The 22,305-nt window shown below is 45.0% G+C and overlaps 1 protein-coding gene across 2 annotated transcripts in view; it reads left to right on the top strand.

Moving 5' to 3' along the window:
- PPM1H (protein phosphatase, Mg2+/Mn2+ dependent 1H) overlaps window positions 1-22,305 on the top strand; it is a 261,692-nt gene that overhangs the window by 110,595 nt on the left and 128,792 nt on the right. For both annotated transcript variants that reach the window (XM_060657079.3, XM_060657077.3), the window contains exon 3: window positions 17,479-17,823. In XM_060657079.3, the coding sequence (XP_060513062.1) occupies window positions 17,479-17,823 (345 nt within the window). The remainder of the gene's footprint in view (window positions 1-17,478; window positions 17,824-22,305) is intronic.

The raw sequence follows: 22,305 nt of genomic DNA, 5'->3' as shown, positions 1-22,305 counted from the left end.
TGAAAAAAATGGGCAAATACCATTGGAAGCAAGAAGTGGGACAACCGGATAAATGATGGCATCATTATTTCAGGTGCAGACAGAGAGTTGACAGGCATTGAGGGTGACAAAAGGAAGACACATGGGCTTTCTGTAGCATGTGATACGTGTGACTAATTTCTCCTTCCTTCCTTGAATTCTCACCTCCAGTCAATTTTGTAAAGCCAAAATGACCATTTCCAGAAGACTACTTTCGTGTCTAATATCACCTTCATCTTACTCGGAGGTTGAAGAAAATCTAAAATGTGCTACTAAAGTTTACAGATGATGACATTTCTTATACCGAGTGCCATCTGGGCAGCTGGGTAGCAATAAGATGATTTTTTTTTTTCCTTCCTACAGATAGTCACTGATGGGGATAAAAAATTTTTTATTTTTTTATTTTTGAGTGACAGTGTGCAAGTAATCCAGGGAGGGGGAGAGGGAGAGAGAGAATCTGAAGCAGGCTCCACACTCAGTGCGGAGCCCTGTATGCGCCTCCGTCTCACGACCGTGAGATCATAACCTGAGCCGAAATCAAGAGTCGGATGCTTCACCACCTGGGCCACCCAGGTGCTCCTAATTGGTATAAAAGTTTTAAGGCAACTTTAATCCACCCCTCATGCCAGTTCACAGAAAATTATTGTATCCTATTGGTACAGGCGATCTTTTTAGCCAAAGAACTCAAATTAATCCTCCTGTTTTAAAACACGCTTAAAGAAAATTTGGTGGAGAAAATCATGTCCACTATGTTTTGCCTCTCCTGGCTTCCATGACGCATTGACCGAAGGAGTGTTGTCTCCTCCAGTGCTTGCTGAGTTGTTGACGGCAGCGCCTTACAGAAAACCACAAATGAATTTCAGGTTCCATCCACAAATCCAGGAATATGTTGGGAGCTAAAGAAGCAATGTTTGAAAGAAGCCACAAAACTTAAAAGAGATACAAATGAAAGAGTTGCAAAGCGTTCTGCTCTGCAGTAGTTAGTTTAGCCTGAAGAAGTGGAAGGGATGTGGTTGAATCATTGTGTTCTGTGCAAAATAGTAATCCATTTTTTTTAAATGGAGAGTTTAGCGATATAGTGAAGAAACCATTTCTTTTTTAAGGAATACGGAAGAGAAATTTTTTTTTAACGTTTATTTACTTTTGAGACAGAGACAGAGCATGAACGGGGGAGGGTCAGAGAGAGGGAGGCACAGAATCTGAAACAGCTCCAGGCTCTGAGCTGTCAGCACAGATCCTGATGCGGGGCTCGAACTCACGGACCGCAAGATCATGAGTCGTTCGCTCAACCAACTGAGCCACCCAGGCACCCCTGAGAAATTTTGAGGTCTCTGGTGAAGTGGGTATGATCTAGAGAAGGCTATTTTCTGCGATATGTTCAGGGTGGAAGTTTCCTGTGCCAGGATCACATTGAGTGGTTTACATGTTAGGAGCCGTGATCCCGCAGACAGGCAGGCAGGAAATAGGTAACTGTGTGGCAGTGTGCAAGCCTCCTGGCATTCCTGTGCCTCTGATTATTTGGGGTCATAGGGTGGGTGGCAAGGATAGAAGAGAATCTAAAATGCCAGCATTTCCAAAGGACGATCTCAAAAGATAGTCTCTTGGGAAGGATGTTGTAAGCTTTTTGAGGGCAACACATTGTTCAGCAGCCTCCTGCCTGCCTCCCACTGCAGGCATTTTAATTCACCAGATCAAGGTTTCTAGGAACTAATCACCATTACTAGGCTTCCTTTGCTTTGAGAGGTGTTAGGCAGTCTTTATTTACCATACTGTGTCCCTTGCAAGTGAAAGCGTAACTTTTCCAAACGCTTTTGCTTTTCAGTTCCCAGGTACATGGTCGTCCTAGGAATGAGGTAAAAAGAAGAGAATGCTAGGTGACTTCTCTGGGGAGGGAGAAAAAGTTCACTCTTGGGGGCATCTTAGAGCCTTCGTATCAACAAGCTCCTGTTCTTCTCCAAGTTCTGTGGGTGGTATATAGGGCATTGTGGCAACAACCAGGACATTTCCCCCCTACATCTGACTGCGTGTTTGGAACAGATCGTTTCTGGCTGAAGACTAGACTGTGGATACATGCATTCCAAGTCTATTTCCTTAGGAGCACCCTTCTGGTGTTTAATTTAGTCAAAACAAGTCAGAGAATGTGGTTTCAGTATCTGTTAGTTCAGGGTCCAATTACAAGAACAGAAGATGGCTGTGTCCACACCGTGGCCAAGCTCATCAGCAGGGGAGAGAAACCTGATTGTCTTTCTCAATGGAGGATAGGACGTTACTGTGGGAATTCAAGGCAAGTAGAATCGGATTGGGATGGGGAGAGGTAAAAGGGAAATGAGAAGGGGCTATTTCAACTCTCTGCACGGAAGACGCCATTCTTTTCATTTGTTTTCTGTAAGAAGGACTCCGTCATGCCACAGAGCCTTAAATGAAGGTAGCTTGTGGTTCTACGGTGGCAGCCTTTCTGGAATATTTGGCCATCATTTGGCAGTCTGCTTTCTGTAGTGATGTCAGCTATAAAAAACAAGAGGAGGAACCCTGTATTTTTCTCCTTGTATTTATTATGCTAAACTTTCCCTCCTTAGTTAAGGTCTTTGTTTTGTGCAAGTCAAGAAAACATAACCTTTCTCTTTACCTCCTTAGATTTTCTGAAGCAGGAGTACAGTGGTTTCTCTCAAAACTCTTATCTCTTGCTTCCAGGGACAAGAACTCTTGACAGTGATTAAGAAGGGTAACTTTACAACGAGGCTGATGTCAGTTAGAGTGACTTTACAGTTCTCTCCTCGGGGGGTTGGTTTTTCTCAAGACCAGGTCTGTCCAAGATGTCCATAGTGGCCAGGAGTGCAACTCCAGCTTGGTTCTCCAACAGATTTTTCCCACCGTGGCACATCTTAAGGCTAAAGGAAAATAAATGGAAATGTTTCCTTGTTTCACTTGTAATTTGATTTCCTCACAACTTTAGATGGGAAGAACATTGGCAAGAGCGGTAACCTCTTGAGAATCCTTCTTCCTTCCTTCCTTTCTGTTTTTTTTTTTTTTTTTTTTAATACAATACTCAGCATTCGTGTGCCGGATGCGATCTGATCTCAGTCCTTTGCCCAATATTGATTCATTGAACCTGATAACGTGTACATATGTATTATCATTCTCTTTATTTTACTGATGAAGAAATTGAGGCACGGTGATGTAAAGTGTAAAGGTTGGAGTCAACCCAGGCAATCTGGCCTCTTGAGACAGGCTGCCTCTTTATCCATTAGCTGTTGGGACACGTGTCAGGGAAACCTCCTTGGAAAAGGCTGAAATAAAGGAGGAATAACTCCTAATGATGGGTACAATTTAGTACTAAATATCTTCTCATTTCTATTATGATTTCTCTTTTGATTTAGAAGTTATTTAGTGCTCTTTCCCATCAGCCCAGAAACTGGATAACAGCTCTCACTCTGGTGAAAGACAGAATGGAAATGAAATGGTGTATCATCTTAATGTCCTTAGAATCCACTTTTTCTTGCTAACTTCTAGAAAAACCAGTGTTGGCATGAAACCATGGCAAGAAGAAAAAGCCTTCTGAATAACAATGTGTGTCTAAGTTTAAATCCTTTTGCTCCACTTACTAGATGTTAGTTACCTCATGCAAATGAGTTGACCTCTCAATGCCTCTGTTCCATATGGGGGATATTAGCTCCTACCTCATAGGGTTGTTTGAACTAAATGAGTTAAAAATATGAGAAGTGTTATTGTGCCTCACATGTCGTAAGTGCTCAGTTAATATTATCTGTTCTAATAGTGGAGTTTGTAGCACATTTCAATATTATTTCCCATTACTTATGTTTTTACTGTAACCTAATTTAGGGAGAGGTTTTTGATGTATTAAATAATAATTTGAGAACATTCCTGAGCTAGTTTTTGAGTCTAGAATAAAATAAACACAACTTAGCCAAAACTGTCACAAACTTCATATGTCTTAGCTGTCAGAAATTACTGCTTATTTAGTAGTGTTTTTAAAATGGGACAGAATGAAAACAAATAAAATGGAACAGAAACATAGCAAGTGTTGGTGAGGATGTGAAGCAAAAAGAACCCCCGTGCACTGTTGGTGGGAATGTACACTGGGGAAGCCACTGTGGAAAACAGTATAGAGGTTCCTCAAAAAATTAAAAATAGAATTCCCATATGATCCAGTAACTCCGGTACTGGGTATTTACCCAAAGAAAATGAAATCATGAATTTGAAAAAGTTGAAAAAGTACAGGCTTCCCTATGTTTATTGCCGTGTTATTTACAATAGCCAAGATACAAAAGCAGCCCAAGTCTCCCTCGACAGATGAATGGATCAAGAAGCTGTGGTATATACATATACAAGCAAATACTACTCAGCCATAAAAAAGAATGAGACCTTGACATTTGCAACAGCATGGACGGACCTAGAGGGTATTATGTTAAGTGAAATAAGTCAGTCAGAGCAAGACAGATAACCATATGATTTCACTCATGTGGAATTTAAGAAAACAAATGAACAAGCAACAAAGAAACAAACAAAAGACTCAAGTACAAAGAATCAACTGGTGGTTCCACCAGAGGGGAGGTGGGTAGGGAGAATGGGTGAAATAAAGAGGGTTAAGAGTACACTTATCTTGATGAGCACTGAGTAATGTGTACAATTGTTGAATCGTTGTATTATACATCTGAAACAAATATAATATGTTTGTGTATGTGAATTATACTTGAATAAAGAATTGTTAATTAAAAATTTTTTTAAATAAAAATGTTATAAAGGGACTAAATTGCCATTCAGAAACAAAAACCAAACTTACAAATGTATCCTGCATCTTACTGTCTCATAAAATGAGGAATTGAAACAAAGAAATCAGCATTTCATGTAGTCAGATCCTGAGGAGGAAGCAGTGCTCATTTAAGTATATGAAATTAAGCATTCTTTCCTTCTGGGGCACACAACATCTTAGTAATTTACTCAAAAAGAGGGATGGTAAAACATAAAGTATGCTGCAAGGGCATGATGGCAAGCACACAGCACCAGAGGCTGGGCCCTGGCAATGACGTTCATGAAGTTCCTCCAATCTCCTGCATGTGCTTGGTCATTAGCTTTTATCCCTTGGCTGTGTTACCCTGAGCATCAGTACTGGGGATTTCAATCAAGCACTGTGGATGAAATGCCTGAAACACATCCTTTAGACTCTGAATTATCATCTTCGTTGTGATACCTTGAAAACTGGCCAGAAACTATGGATATCAACCATATAGTAGCTTAGAGTGGGGAATGAGAAGACTATGGCAACTCTCTGATGGCCCAACCGGAAAGAGTGGTCCTCCTTCGCCTGGAAGAAAGGAGGGAGGAAGAAAGCACATCCTGTGCTCGTATTAAGCCTTGTGTAAAATCAACCATGGGATTTAACCCGAAGTGGGATTTCCACCTTTCTGGTACTCACTTCCTATTGTGCACATGGCCCCTCCTTAGATTTTCTGAATTCCAGAACTGTTTGGTGTAGGGAAGGGAACATGTGTATCGAATGAGCTGAGTTGCTTTTATCTTCAGGGAAGACAGGTAAGAGGAGACACCACTTATTTCCCTTGAAAACTATCTAGAGTAGCAGTCTCCAAACCATCAGTTAAAGACCATTTTTTGAGGAGCACCTGGCTGGCTCAGTCTGTTAAGTGTCCCACTTCAGCTCAGGTCATGATCTCCCAGGTTGTGAGTTGGAGCCCTACCTCAGGATCTGCGCTGACAGCTCAGAGCCTGCTTGGGATTCTGTCTCCTCTGCCCCTCCCGTTTGTGCACGCGCTCTCTCTCTCTTACTCTCAAAAATAAAAAAAAAACATTTTAAAAACTTATTTTAAAGAATATGACAATTTCTTGACTATGTACCCCCAACAAATTTAATGATATGTATTTAATGATATGTAACTATGCTACTAGATATCCATACATATATTTAGTAATTATAAAAATATATTAAATATTTTAAAATAATGTAAAGGCAGTAAAGATGAAAAGACAACATTTTAAAATAACAACAGCTACCAATCATGGGGTTCCTATTATATGCCAGGCATTGTTCTCTTTTCCCCACAGTAACTCATTTATTGTCTTGCCAAGAGCAAAGACTTCATGTTCCCATTAGCTAATACCTCAAGGCAGAATTGATCATGAACAATAGCAAGTATAATTCCATATTTCATCTGTCTCTTTGAGCATGTCAGATACTTTTGATTAGAATGATGATTGCTGTTGTCAGATGTGACTAGATTTTCATTACTTGGGGTGAGATGTGCCAGCTGTGACATGTTCTTATTTGTCATGTTTTCCATCTGTTTCTATGCAGGAATTTTTTTAAAACCCTGTTGTCCACTTGGTGAGGGATGGTTTAGTTAAAAACTTAGTCATATAATGCACAAGACCACTCAGTTGGGGGCACACGTATCAAGCAATGAGTTACAATATGCCAAAGCCAGTGTATGCATGAGGGCACCACTGTTCCATGCTTGAGACAACACAAAGTTGTATGTACTTACACACCACGTGAGGGCGCCAGTGGCAGTCTCTAGGAGAAACACTGGCAAAGCTGAGGTTCTTCTCCAGCTTTAGGAGAAAACACATGAAAAAAGTTATCATTTTCCTCTTACATGCTAGCTGAGCATTTTTTTTAACTCCCCCTAAGCTTTGCGTGCTCCGTTGGTGGGGGGGGGGGGGGGGGGGAGGGCTGAGAAAGGGCTTGTACACAGTTGGAGCCCCGTGCAGGGAGTAAGAGTGGAGGGCCCTGGCGTCTTCACACGGGTCCACATGTGTCGAGCCTCATTCCTTGGTTTTCTTTGTGTTTCCTGCCTCCCATCTCAGCGCTTCTCTTAGGCTCCACAGGAAATGTCTGAGGTTTTGTCTAGAATCTCCCCTTTTTTTCTGAGCATGCCATAAGGGGGGGGGGGGGGGGGGCTTCTCCACCGCCTTCCAGATGACTCACAAAGGCTCTTTTGCCTGTGGTTCCTCAGAGTTGGGGTGCCGGTTTTTGACACCCCTGATTAGCTGTGCTGTAATTATCCCTGACCCTGAATGGACGCAAGCTGCTTGTATCAGAAATTATGTCCGTAGCTGGCTCAGTAGCTAAATTTCTATTTGGAGCAACCTTCTATTTGTTCAAAGGCCCAGGGAGCCCTTCCCAGTTAGAACTCATTAATGTAAGTTCTGGCCTTCTAGATGATCATGAAGATGGGGAAAAGGAAATAAGCAAATATTATAAAAATCCGTTTCTACAACTTTTGAAAAAGAAGGATGTAACACTGGGCCCACTTCAGTCCTGAAAGAGAAACTGAACTGTAAGCTCTCAATTGGTCACCTTCCGAAATCTTCCTTTGATTTGGCTATAGATCTATTCCCGAAAAGGGATTGGGAGTGTGCGTGTGTGCGTGTGTGTGTGTGTGTGTGTGTTGTAAATTACATACAAGACTTCTCTTAATTTTTTAAAGCTTATTTATTTTTGAAAGTGAGAGTGAGCACAAGCAGGGCAGGGACAGAGAGGGAGGGAGACAGAGAACCCAAAGCTTACAGCACAGAGATCGAGAGAGCTTGAATTCATGAACTGCGAGATCATGACCTGAGCTGAAATCAAGAGTTGACTGCTTAACTGACTGAGCCACCCAGGTGTTCCAAGACTAATTTTTTTTTTTTTTTTTTTTTTTTTTTTTTTTTTTTTACATGCGTGCGTGTTTCAACCTGGTCCTGTAGGGCCATGGGGCTCAGTGAGTCAGGTACAGCCAGAGAGGGCAGTGTCTTTTCCCTTTGGTTTCCCTGGCAGACCTGTGAGATTCCCAGGGCCTAGGGCTAGGCTGCCTAGATCAGGACCACTGACAAGGAGCAAGGGAGGGCATTGGAGAGGGAGTAGCAACCAGATCATGTGGGGCCCATAAGCCATGTGAGCCTCTAGGAGACCCAGGGCACTGGGGAGTCATTGAAGGTTCTATTCTGTGCGGTGATGAAACAGAGATGTATTTGCAGTTAAATTGAAGATTTTGAGACATTTTAAAATCAGAATGCAACTGGAAACTGCTTCAAAGTTATTCTTTTGTAAGATGTAAACGATTGCTGCAAAATTTAAGTGTGTGGTGAGTCAGGAAAGGGCTTGATATTGGTTTTCTTAAAGTGGAGTGAAAGCAAGGTAGACATCTGTCATGATATTAGTAATTTTGAGACATATTGTGTCAAGAGCATGTTACTCCAAATTTGAGAGGGTTGATTTTTCAGATGTAGAACTTTGATCCTGGGCTGGTACCCCAGCAGCATTTTATGATACTACCAGAGATTAATGCTGGGCCACTTGTCAGAAGCTTTGGTAATCTTCTGGGGATGATGGCCCAGGATGTGTACGCAATTACAAATAAGCAACAAAGTAAAATAGTGCTGAAGTGCTAAATGCTACAGAGTAACAGAAGCCAGGGAGATAATGACACAAAGTTGTATGTACGAGGAAATTGGAAAGATGACTTAATTTGGACTTTAAAGGACTGGGTTCCTATCGTGGCATTACCACATAACAGGACAGTTACTTAACTGTGTCCTGCTTAAATCATAGGTAAAATGGGATAACGATGCCCATTTTATGATGGTGTGGTGGAGATGAAACGTGGTAGGTAATCATTAGTTCGTAGAACTTAGATTTCTTGCAGGGGAAGTAATTTAAGAAGAACAGAAGTAACGGAAGCTGATGAGCACCTCATCTGGCAGAGTTGAAAGTAAGGAGCTAAAGTGTGCAGCTTTGTCTCCCTGGTTACAGGGACTCTTACTGCTCCCTGCCTGCACATATGCCCCCAGGCCACTTAATAGTGCCAACTAGTTACTATTCTAGTTTTGTTTGTTCTTGTATATGCTGGACACTGCTATACATCTTATTATTTTAAAAATTATATGGGGGCGCCTGGGTGGCTTAGTCCGTTAGGCGTCCAACTTCGGCTCAGGTCATGGTCTCACGGTTTGTGAGTTTGAGCCCCGTGTCCGGCTCTGTGCTCATGACTCGGAGCCTAGAGTCTGCTTCAGATTCGGGGTCTCCCTTTCTCTCTGCCCCTCCCCTGCTCATGCTCTGACTCACTCTCTCTCTCTCTCTCTCTCTCTCTCTCTCTCTCAAAAATAAACATTAAAAAGGTTATATGTATAATTAACCTTTGGTGTGTAGTTTCAGAATTTGAACATACGTATAGATTCAGATAAGCATCACCACAATCAGGGTACAAAATTCCCATCACTACAGATCACTTCCTCACGTTATCTCTTTATAGTCTCTTTCCCCCTCGCATACCCTGTGACTGTCTGCACATTTAATACATATTATCCACTCCTGTGGCACCACACACTTCCCCTTCTAGCACACTTGTGATTACCTGGTCATGTTCTAGACTGTTAGCCTCAAAAGTTTGGGAACCATGGCCTTTTCTTCTTCTGTGCTACGTCCCCAGTGTTCAGCATAAGCCCGGCACCTAAGAGAGGAGACTCTGAGACATGTATTAAATGAATGAATCCTTACTGTGTCCTAGTTTCATCTTGTTCTTTAAATAAGGAAACTGGTGAGAGGAGTTAAGAAATGTGCCCAAAAATCACATGGTAGTAAATTCCAGAACCCAGGTTTGTCTTGATTTAAAGTCTATGTTCTTTCCATGCTAAGACATATCACAGGAGATAGGATTTGTTTGTATTTGCTCCTTTGAAAGTGCATATAAATTACCCAGCTTTCAAAATGATTCTGGGGCGGCACCTGGGTGGCTCAGTCAGTTAAGCGTCGAGTTTGGCTCAGGTCATGATCTCTCAGTTTGTGAGTTTGAGCCCCGCATCGGGTCTGTGCTGACAGCTCAGAGCCTGGAGCCTGCTTGGGATTCCGTGTCTCCCTCTCTCTCTGCCCCTCCCCTGCTCATGCTCTCTCAAAAATAAATAAACATTAAAAAAATTTTTTTTAAATAACAGTAACTTTCAAAGTTAAAAAATAATCATGATACGTTGGTATACTGACACCAGTGACAAAGTTACCTATGGACCCTTAGATCACATAAAACTCAAAATCCTGTGTATGTACCATATAAACTCAAAATGTTACTCTCTGAGCTGATACCCAACTGGAGAGAGAGTCCTTGCTTGTAAAGTGACCAAGCATGTGGGGTGTGTGTTGGTGATGGGGTGGGTGCAGAGGACGTTGAAAGGAGCTGTGGCCTTGCCTTCCCTTCCCTTCCTCTTCTGGTACCTTTGCTTGAGTCAGGCAGGTGGAGAACACAGCTCTGCCTGTTCCTACCAGCATGGCTAACTAGCAGTAGTGGGTTGGACATCCCAGTAGGGCACAGGAGCTGAAGAAAGTGTGTGGTTTTCAACAGTTCAACCCTCTGGGGAGAGGAATACGGTGCAACTTTGTTTGTTTGTTTGTTTTTCCTTTGGGGAAAAAAAAAGCCTCCATGGCTTAGAAGAGAATTACATGTGTGTGTGTTTCAACCTGGTCCTGTAGGGCCATGGGGCTCAGTGAGTCAGGTACAGCCAGAGAGGGCAGTGTCTTTTCCCTTTGGTTTCCCTGGCAGACCTGTGAGATTCCCAGGGCCTAGGGCTAGGCTGCCTAGATCAGGACCACTGACAAGGAGCAAGGGAGAGCATTGGAGAGGGAGTAGCAACCAGATCATGTGGGGCCCATAAGCCATGTGAGCCTCTAGGAGACCCAGGGCACTGAGGAGTCATTGAAGGTTCTATTCTGTGCAGTGATGAAACAGAGATGTATTTGCAGTTAAATTGAAGATTTTGAGACATTTTAAAAACACCGTGTTCACACTACTGTGATCTTGCAGACCTCCCCTGCAGAATCACCCCTGACGTTCACGTAGGCCCTCGATGCTGGTGTGACGTTTAGGAATTGTTTTTTCCTCAAGGTTCTCAGATCAGACTTTATGCACCAAACCATACATTCCTACCTGATGGCATTTGATGGCATTGTTGTGAATGAAGAAGAGGGTGAGGGTGAAGGGGGTCCTTGTATCCTTTTCAAAATAAATGCATGGCACATCCTGTCTGATCGTGCCACTTTCAAAAGTAGATCTGTATTCTCTGTTACGATCTTGATTCCATTCCGAACACCGTACAGCCCATTGCAGCCTCATCCTGATCTTTGCCATGTCTTGTGAAATCATTAATCTCCTCTCCAGGCCCATTGATTCCTCCTCTCTGCCCTCTTTGCCTCAGGACAGTTCTCTGTGAGCCTCTCTAATGCTTCCGTCTTGCAGTGCACTGTAGAAGGCCATGGGACTGGCACCTCTTAAGCCCGCTGTCACCTTGCTCCTCGGTACAGAGGCATTTCAGATTGAAGCTCCCTGGTCTGCCCTGACTCCAGAATCCCACCCCAACCTGACCAAGCCCTCAAGGTCGGCCTTAATCAGGCCGATGTCCACATGGGCCACAAAGAGTCCCCTTTTCACCTGCGTTGCCTGACCATTGCTCCCTTCTTCCAGAATATTCTTTTAGTTTATCACTGCTCAAGCAGGTGGTCAGACAGACATGCACAGTTTGATGAATGCTGTGGTAGGGTTGGGCCCAGGGTGCAGTGGGAGCTTCCTGGAGGAGGTGATACTTAAGATGAGGACTAAGAGACAGGTGGGGGTCAGGCAAAGGTTGGAGTGGGGTTACTCCCCATCCCCAGTGCCCTCTCTCGCTCCTTGTCAGCCGTCCTGATCTCGGCAGCCTAGATCTCGGGCCCTGGGAATCTCACAGGTGCACCAAGGAGACTACTGTGGTTTGCAATGAGCTGCAAATGCCATGGCTTGGTGGGTGGGATTTGGAGTGACAGAACGGGAAGAGAGAGACATCAGGGATGGCACCCTGGGGGCTCATAGACTGGAGGAGGAGGTTAGGCTGGCTAAAGAAATATGGTCAGATATTGTGTTTTAGAAAAAAATAACTGGTTACAGCTCAGGTTGCAGAGGGTAGAAGCAGATCATAGTGGCAGGTGTTCGTTAGAGCAAGTGTTCCCTCCGGGGTGGGAAGTGTGTGTGGGGGGGGGGGGGGGTTCAGCTTAGCATAGCACAGGGGTTGATGGCTCAGAGTGGGGAGCCTGCTCCCAGCTGCTTTCCTTAATAGGTGGGAACTTCAAACAGTTACACTCTCTGTCCTCCCTTTTCCCTCTCTGTAAAATGGGAATAATAACCACACCTCCTAGAGTAGCTACTCATAGGATGGATTGTGGTAGGATTAAGTGAGCTAATATCTGTAAAGCATTTAGAATATTGCCTGCCACGTAAGGTTTGTTAAAAGATGGGAAGGGTTCTCTAGCCCTGTAACTCGATGTTTCTGGGACTGTATGGTCTCTGAGGCTTTCAGAGCTGACTTGGCATCTAGAGTATGTGCGGAGGGCCTGCTTTGTGGTTGTAGTTTCCCAAATAACATATCACTTTGCTCTAAGTTTCCTGCCATAGAAGGACACTGAGGATTTTGAAATCTCTTGATGAACTTGGCTTTACCTAGTTCAAAGGCTTTCAAAATGGTTTTTTTTTATTAAAAAAAATTTTTAATGTTTTTATTTATTTTTGAGACAGAGAGAGCATGAATGGGGGAGGGTCAGAGAGAGAGGGAGACACAGAATCTGAAGCAGGCTCCAGGCTCTGAGCTGTCAGCACAGAGCCCAACGCGGAGCTCAAACTCACAGACCATGAGATCATGACCTGAGCCAAAGTCAGACGCTTAACCGAGACACCCAGGTGCCCCTTTCAAAATGGCTTTTTAAAAAAATGTTTATTTTTGAGAGAGAGAGAGAGAGGGAGGGAGGGAGGGAGAGAGAGAGGGAGGGAGAGGATCTGAAGCAGGCTCTACTGACAGCATCCAGCTCGATGCAGGGCTTGAACTCATGAACCGTGAGGTCATGACCTGAGCCAAAGTGGTCTGGTTAACCAACTGAGCCACCCAGCACTCCTCAAAAATGGTTTTAAATAGTTGAAGTCTTTTGTCCCAAATCTTTTGCAAAACCCTGATGTTTACAACTGATAAATCTGTGTTGCTCTGGTTGAATTAATAGAGGACTCATCAGTTAAACACCCACTTAACTTCCTCTTCCCTAAGATCCCCCTTAAGAACCAAGGAACACAGTTTGGATGCTGCGGGTCTGGTCAGTTCAGGGAGATGTAACTGACTCATGCAAGATCACATGGAGACCTGATGACAGATGTGAGACCAGGATGAGGGTTTCCTGACTGTTGAGTGGCCCCCTCTCTATTAGACCAGGGGTTCTCAGTTCTGGCCTGTCTTTAGAATCCCCTGGGGAGCTTTATAAAAGTTCAGTGGTAGGGCCCCGCCTTCAGAGATACTGGTCCCAGGTTAGTGCCTACATCAAGGGCTAGATTTATTCCATCTTTAGCAAGAAATAAACTCTTGGTGGAAAAAATATGTCTTACAAGTTTTAGCTGTGAAAATTATTAATTGCATTTTAAAGATTAGCTGTATCAGAGTTTCTAGAACTGCTGTGCAAAGGTGTTCTTGAAAGCAGGGTGTCGAGTGCTTCTGGGCCCTGCTTCAGAAAAGCCCCGAATCAGGGTTTCTCTTGACTTGCTTAAAAATTGCCCAGATATGTGTCAACTGGTTGCTGTTGCAACGCCTTCAGAATGCTTTGCCTTGTTGAAGGAAATGGCTGGATTACTTGTCAGAAATATTTCATAGTTGCTTTTTAAAAATGGTAGTAGCATTGGGGCCCCTGGGCGGCTCAGTTGGCTAAGCGTCGGACTTTGGCTCAGGTCATGATTTCACAGTTCATAGGTTCGAGCCCCACGTCGGGCTCTGTGCTGACAGTTCAGAGCCTGGAGCCTGCTTCAGGTTCTGTGTCTCCATCTCTCTCTGCCCCTCCCCAGCTCACTGTCTGTCTCTCTCAAAAATAAATATGAAAAAAAGTAGCATCATTATTTCACGGGGTTTGATCTTCTTTGATTCAAATTATGACTCTAGAAACATGATATGTTGGGTGTAACAGAATCTGTACCCAGACACGGACACAGTCATTCCTATTTCATCCCTCACTGGCTCCAGCCACAGCTTCCTTAAAGATGTTTGCTGAGTTTCCATTTGAATTGGGTGCAGAAGGACTTTGTGTGCGTGTTTTTCCCAGGCAGCCTCAGGACCTTTGGAGAATTAGATGCGATAAGCAAGAAATCCTTTTCTTTTGCCACTTTCCCCTAGGTGTGAGGATATAATATGGCAATATGTACTTTACTAATGCAGCAGATGATGAGAGCTAGTGGGGAGTTTAATAACTGCTATCATTGAGAAGTAATGATGAGCATAAACAATAATCCAGGATGTGTGGAATGACCGTGCATTATTTCTATTGGTGACCAGTCACAGGAACTGCTCATCCTGCAGTGCTTTGTTGCCTCGCACTCATAATAAGAGGAAATGCTACATTGCAGAGGCTTGTGAAAATATAAATTCATAGACTGACTCCATTCTAGCCACAGATGCCCTAAATTAAGAACATTTTCCAAGGGGTTCAGTTTTATTCTTGGTAGATAGCCATTTCGCCTACTTGTAATTCTGTGTGCGTGTGTGTGTGTGCGCGCGTGCACGTGCACCCGCCTTCCTTATCTCACACTTCTCCTTCCTGCCACCCATGCCCCAACTCCCAGGATACTAGATAACACATACATCCTTTCACCTCTGTGTTCCCAGCTCCTGTTACAGAAACGAGCAGCCGCGGCTTATCAAAACGTCACAAAGCCCACATGACACAGAGCCCAGAAGGCAGCCTGTTCAGGGCCTGTGCACCATCCCAAGCAAGACCCCAAGGGCTCGGGTTCCTTTAGACTTCCTGTCCCCCACACTGAGCTACAGCCTTCAGCCGTTGTTGCAAGAGGGTTATTCTGCCTCCTGGTGTTGCTTCTGTGACCCAGGAAGGAAGAAAGGTGGAGGGGTGAGGCAAAAGGTCAGGCCACTTGAGTCGTCCCTTTCATCGGGAAAATAATAGCTTTCCCAGAAGCTCCACCCAGGAGGCTTCCACTCGTAGTTCACTGGACAGACAGCACAGGGTCATACAGGCACACCGAGCTGCAAGGGAGTCCGGGCTGGTGAGGAGCTATGGCAGATACATGGCTGCCCCAGATAGAATCCATAGCGAGGAAGAAGGGAGAGTAGACACCAGGTGAGCATATACCAGAGGCAGCCACATGACCTCAGCCTCCTGGTATTTTCCTCGACTGGCTGCCATATCAGCTCTCACTCCGTCCACATTCTTCTTGGCCTGTCTTCAGGGCCTGACTTCTTCCCCCGCTCCCCCAGTTCCCATGGATCTGTACTTCTTGAATATTGGACTTTTGGAGTTAGCAGGGGCACTGGACTCTTCTAGGGGAGGTTCTCAAGTTGGTGAAGAACAGAAGGTCAGAAAATGACTTCCCCAAGACCATACTGTTTTGGTAGTGGTAGAAGTGACACATGAGTGAGATGTATTACTTAGCTGCTCACGTGGCATAAATTACCCTTTAACCTTGCTAAATCCCCACTCCCTGTAAGGTAGCTATCACCTGCCCTTATTAGGCAACCATGGCCCAAGGATGGTAAGTGACAGGGATGGAGTGACACAGCCAGTGACCTTGCTCTCTCTCCCACTCCCACTGATTGGCATTGAAGATGCCATGAGAACTCAGATCTTGGAATCCTGACATCCTTGTTCTTTCTACCACCCTCTGAGTGGGAATCTCCTTCCTCTGTTGTATGGTGCTTTGAGTCATTCATTAGTTGTTACTGCTTGAATTTGAATGCCTTTTTTAGGGTGGTGTTCACCTTCTACTAACATCCTCACTCTCACTCCTAATCCTCACAGCACAGCTTGAGTGATCTTTTAGAAACATAAATCAAGTGCGTCATCCCAAGCTCGGTCGATGACTTTTTGTTACTCTTAGGCTAAAGTCAAGGTCCTTCATGTGTCCTGGAAGGACTGAGTGGTCTAGCTGCCATGTCCCTGTCTGGCCTCATGTCTTTCCCCACCCCTTTCCTGCTTCATTGCTCTATTCAGCCACATGGCCATGGTTCAGTCTCCTCTCGCTCTTCATGCACCTTCCTCCCACAAGGGCTTGGCACCTGTTCTTTCTACTACCTGGTGGTCTTTCCTCTCGTTACCTTGTGAACTTCCAAACAGTTCTTAGCCTAGCCCTCATGTCCCCTCTTGCAGCCAAGTTTTTCCTCAATATCCACTCTGTGCCTGTCACATAGGGACACTCAGTATCTGTTGACTAAAAAAACAACTATTTTATCTCAGCACATGGCACAGAATTGAATGAAAGCAAAATTTAAAGGGCATACATGGAGTAATGGCATATGTCACCATAACTATACAGTATCTTCCAGCACTTTTCCAGGATAGACCAAAAGAACTTTATTGAATCGCTTTAGCTTGAAAAATGATTCAATATTGCTGTGGTACAGATAAGCTTAGTAGTCACAAGTAGTCACAATAAAACCCTACCTGTTTTATTACCTATGCATCTTACCTATTGAATACATTAAGCTCTTATTTTTCTTTAAGATTTTTTTTAAGTTTATTTTGAGAGACAGCATGAGTGGGGGAGGGGCAGAGAGAGAGAATCCCAAGCCAACTCCTTGCTGTCAGTGCAGAGCCCAATATGGGGCTCGAACTCAGGAGCTATGAGATCACGACCTGAGCCGAAACCAAGAGTCTGCTGCTTTACCGACTGATCTTACAGTTAAGATCTTAGGTACATGTAATCCAAACACGGTTCTTAAAAACGTTCATCTGAAATGGTCTAGAAATAACTCAGACTAAATCCATGGTAGATGAGCGACCATGAGGAACGCGTAGCTTTGGGGTGGGGAGAGGAAACAAAGATGCTGTGTACCAGCTGGGAAACTGAGGGAGGCAGGAAATAAGGAGATTTGAATTGGCTGCATCTTAGACTCCGTGTCTAAGGAAGAAAACATGTTCTAAAAATATAGGATGTAGACCAAAGAAGATGGGGCAAAATTATCTGAGAGTGAAAAGGCTCTAAAGGGGAAAAACGGGTCTACTTATTTCCCCTTGAAGAACCTGCAAAAAGAACTTCACTTTCTCCGGAGCCTCGAGGCCAAGGTTGCTCTGGGGTTGCGAAGAGAGGTGAGGCTTACGGGTTAAAGCTGGACTCCTCAAGACTTCCCTCTTGGCGTGGAGTTCTGTCTCAAACCCCTGCGCATCAGATTAAAGTGGATCTTGCCCCAGAGTGGTAACCGAGCTTGCCTGGAAGCCCGGCCTCTCCCCCAGGCCGAGAGGCAGGAACCCCTTCACCCCTTGGGCGGCGGGTAGCGGCAGTGACAAGTCCGGGACCACTTCCCTGAGTACCGTTGCCATGTTTCGACCCCCCACCGTCGGCCAACCCAAGACAGAGGACCGAGGTGACGCGCTGAGCGCCAGGCCTTGCCGCACCAGTGTGAGCCTGGGGCGGTGGCCACTGCCGTTCTCACTCCCTGTCGCCTCCCTCCCCCCAGGAATCAGAGGGCGTTTCCTGTCACTACTGGTCGCTGTTTGACGGTCACGCGGGGTCTGGGGCTGCCGTGGTGGCCTCCCGCCTGCTGCAGCACCACGTCACGGAGCAGCTGCAGGACATCGTGGAGATCCTGAAGAACTCGGCGGTCCTGCCGCCCACCTGCCTGGGCGAGGAGCCCGAGAACACGCCCGCCAACAGCCGGACTCTGACCCGCGCAGCCTCGCTCCGCGGAGGCGTGGGGGCCCCGGGCTCCCCCAGCACCCCGCCCACGCGCTTCTTTACGGAGAAGAAGATTCCGCACGAGTGCCTGGTCATCGGGGCTCTTGAAAGTGCGTTCAAGGAAATGGTAGGTATCGCAGAGGGGTCCGGGGCGGCAGGGGGCGGGGGTGGAGGGAGAGAGAGAATCCCAAGCCTTCAACCAAAGCCTTGTTTCTTGGAAGCTTCCCTACGACGGGTCTCTGACCTGTCCTCTTGTTGTGGGACGCCGCTTGGGTCTTCTCCGTTCGATACTCCATTCCCAACAGAGGTTTGGCACAAGGACAGAGATCCTCGCATTGAGTGCTGGCAAAAATGAGAACGATGAAAGGAGGGATAGTGTATGAGCTAACAGGCTTTTAAATTGTACCTACGATTGCTTCTCTTTCTGCAGACTCCCTGATGCCAGCTGGTGGTACAATTCCACTTAACTGAAATGTGAGCCTGGTTGCTGTTTTATACATGTGTAGGAATCACAGGTGTTTGGGGAAACAGCTTTTAGTAAAGGGCTCCAAAGTACCTTTCTTGTACCAATCTGATCAGAGGACAGCTCTTTTACCATGATTGGCCATGTGGTTCTTAATGCTTAAAAAAAAAAAAAAAAAAAGGAATTGCTGGAGGAGAGTCATGGGGTCACTATCTGAGAATTGCGTGTTTTACAGGGGAACATGGATTGTTTGTACATTTAAATTGGGACGTGTCTGATCAAAGAGTTCAGCCCCCTTCCCTCCCAGCCTCAGTCCTGGGAACACACAAAGGGAAAGCGCACAAAGGGAAAGCATGCAGCTGCTCTCACAGTGTCCCTTGTTGTCCCTCCGCCTGGTGAGGGGCCACCCCTCGGTGCCACCCCCTTCCCTTTCTGAGCTCACTTTCTGCTGAGGCCGTTTTTGTGGTTCCAGAGATTTTTCTTTCCTGAGCAACAGCCTGCGTGCAAGTAAAGAGCAAGGAATATTGAGAGATGTTCTAAAGACGGGAGTAGAGCGAGCGTGCCGTATTATCCTAAAACCCCGGAGAGTCAAGTGATGACCAGCTGTTCAGTGAAGCAGGAGCAGGTTAGGAGCAGCTCCGCAGAACGGAGCGTGTGACACAGCACAGTCCAGGATCAGTCTGTGTGCGAGGGAGGGGAGAAACATAAATAATGTTGCACAGCACCACCCATCTGATTTGTTTACAAGGCAAAATGCTTCCTGTCTTCGCACCTCATGTTTGCACCCTGTCCTCACTTTAGCCCATCCCTTCTTTGGTCAGCGTGCATCTCTCCTTGTCGTGCTGATGTTTACCCTTTGATTAGCAGGTGGCTTAAAATGCATCTCTTTGTCAGGAGTATCTGGTAGCCTTCGATCCCAAGAAAATCACCGGGAAGCTGGAAAAGACTATTCAGGGAAAAAGGAATCAAGGTAGTAAAATTGACTCCTACACGGCTCTGTATAAAATCTCTCCCTCACCAGCTGTCACAGAAGCTGTCTAGAGACCTCAATGTTCAGAACACTAAATATTTAATTGAGGTAAAAAATGTGACAGTAGGTTACTCTCTTAATGGGAGGAAAAAAAAATCCGCTTACGTGACAAGTGAAAAACAAAAAGAAACTTAGGGTTTTTCATTTCCTTCTGTAATTGCTTATGCCATGGGGCATCTTTTACTTGCAACTGCTGTATTCCCACTTCTGTCCACTAGAGGCCAATGTCACTTTGAGGCAGGCCTCCTCAGTGGTCTCCAGCTGCTTCTGCCCATTAATGCCTCAAGGGTACTAGCAACCACTCTCCTGGAAATGAGAGGGTCATTCAGAAAAATACTTAGTCAAGGGCCTCATTCATGTCTTTTAAATTTTTTCTGCTTTTAACTAGCCAGTTAAATTACCTGCAATTTTTACCCTGGAACCTTCGTTGTCGGCAAAAAGATCATTTCACTTTCCCACGTCATTCAGTCAATAAATGAGTGATCAGAACTAACTCTATGCCAGGCCTAACTGGGAAAAGAGCACTGAACAAACTAGGCAAAGACAAATGTTAGATGAGCAAAATAGAAATGGGAAGGGCCTTGAGTGGAGAAATGCAGGGTGAACTAGGGGCCCTATAAAGAGATGAAGTGAAGGGGTCCCTTGGGCAGTAATGCTGGGGATGGGGGCGAGGAGGAGTAATGCAGACAGAACGCAGGAGGCCGGTTCCAGGGAAACTACATCAGAGAACCCACATGGGCCTAAGGCAACGAGCTGATGTCAAGGGTAGGAATGATGGATGTAAGGTGAATTGGAGAGGTGGTCAGGAACCTACCTGTAGAGGCCCCGGTGTGCCACGTTATGAATTTTTGGCTTTAAGTCATATCTGTTTTTCGGTTCCTCCCAGCATGCAGCTTCCTCTTCACACTTCAGTTTTTGTCAGATTGTCTCTCTAGTCGCCAGTATGCCGGAGGCCTACCTGGACTTTGCCCCACCTGCTTCACCTGTTAAATGAGAAGACTCATCGTTCCTTGGTTCGCAGGGTGCTTGGTAGGGTTGGCCCTACCTTCTGTTCAGCTAGGGGCTGAGCTAGTTAATGTCGGTTGGCCCAGAATAATTATTAATATACTGTCCCCTTTTAGTCTCAAAAGCGACCCTGCTTGGATAATGTCTTATGTTTACCCTAATTACAGAGAGATGCTCCTGTTTTTTCTTTGCTTCATCAGGTACTTGAGGAAAAATGGACTCTAGTATCATAGAAACGTGCCTGACTTAAACATTAAGTTCCTTGCGGTGAGCTTCAGAACCCACAACACAGAAATTATACAGTGTACCTTCAATTTAATGGCCTGGAAGGCCATTGCCAACTCGTATAAAATACTTGTTCCCTTGTCCCTTTTAAATATTACATTTTTAATGTCTTATTATTTTGTTTGTTTGTATTTAATTTTCGAGAGAGGGAGACAAAGAATCCCAGGCAGGCTCTGTGCTCTGAGTACAGAGCCCAACCCGAGACTCCATCTCATGCACGGTGAGATCATGACCTGAGCTGAAATCAAGAGTCAGATGTTTGACTGACTGAGCCACCAGGTACCCCTCAACAGGATATTTTTGAGAGTCCGTGTTTGAGGGCAAACTGGTTTTTTTGAAGTGCCCAACATGAGCTGATTTCCTTATCTCGTTGGCCTGGCCTTGGTGGATTCTCCTCTGGCCTTGCAGAGTGGGGCACGCTGGGAATTTCCCGGCCATTCCTAAATTTTTCCCTCATGGTAGCCAGCTACTTTCTAGCTTTCCTAGTTCTCAGTATCCTTAAGGTATTTCAGGTTCTGTGCTGTTCTGATCCTCCGTAACAGAAAGAGTCGGTATTAAATAAGATTCAATTATTTCAGCTTTGTGCCTCTCTTACTTTACCTCACACTTTTCATCCCTAAAAATTCCCCAAGCCCAGCATCTCAGCCTCACATTTGCCTTGCTGATGACACCTTTGCAGCTACCCTTCCTGAGATTCAGAAGTAACTTGCAATATCTTTACAGGCACAGCTTGCCTTTCACTTGGGGTTTTGCTTTATTTACAGCAGCTCAGCAACATAGAATCAAAGATCTTCGGTCTTTCTCTGTCTCTCTGTCTCTCTGTATTGTCCTTCTCAATTAGTAGTATTTATTGAGCTTCTATTTTATAGCTAGCATTCTTCTAGACACCATGGGAGTCTAGAAATAAAAGGTTAGACTATATGTCTGGGGGCATTTGTAGCCCCACATTATATGCATATAGAGATGTATAACATCTCATTTATTTTGATGCCCTAAGTAACATTAAGTGGGTTGGTGACATGTTGATACCGATCTGAAAGAGAGGGTCAGGTAAAAGATTTAGAAACCCCAAGCCAGAATAAATAGTACTTCTTTAGAGGAAAACGTAGGTCCTCGTTCCAAAATACAGACTACCAGAAGTGAAAGATACGTTCTGAACAAGCTATCGTCTCGATAACAGTTTCATCAAATACTGTAAGCTTCTTTGAGGGCACTGCTTTTCCTTTCCTCTTTGATCCTCTGGTTGCCTGACGCAGCATGCGGCTTGTGGTGAAGGTGACCTCTGACCCCTGGCCTCTAATACTTACTGTGCTTGCCTGCTGAGGCACGTTTACCCTTTGGCCCCCTTATTGTATCTCATCTTGGATTTTTCTTCACACTGAGAAGGCTGTGTAGTCCATTCTTCCTGTGTCCACTATGGAAAAATGAACCATGGTTCCCTTCTAAAGGACCAGAATCTCAGGAACTTTCTGACTGACTTCAATTCTGCTTCCCCACAGCGCTTTGTAACGATGCCTCCTTGAACAGCTGAGATTTGCCACCGATTGTGTTTAGGCTGTTGCTGGGCCCAGGATGATGGATGAGGATAAGATAAGGTCTTTTAGATCCTGGGGTCAGTCTTCTTGCTTCCGCAGCCTCCCCAAACAGGACTGCATGGCCAGCCTTTCAGACTCATGAGGGGAATCACTTCCATTGTTGGTGGAGTTGTGAGAGACCACTGCTCTCCTAAGTCAGCAGAGATGAGCCTTTTAGCCTGCCAGCTATAGAATTTGAGCTCCGGACAAAGGCAGGAGGAATTTCGAAAATTCTGTCCTCTTTCCTTTTCA

This window comes from Panthera onca, chromosome B4 (assembly GCF_046562875.1).
Source record: "Panthera onca isolate mPanOnc1 chromosome B4, mPanOnc1 haplotype 2, whole genome shotgun sequence".
NCBI classification, from domain to species: domain Eukaryota; kingdom Metazoa; phylum Chordata; class Mammalia; order Carnivora; family Felidae; genus Panthera; species Panthera onca.
The sequence above is the reverse complement of the archived record's forward strand: the minus strand, read 5'-3'. Positions and strand labels throughout refer to the sequence as shown.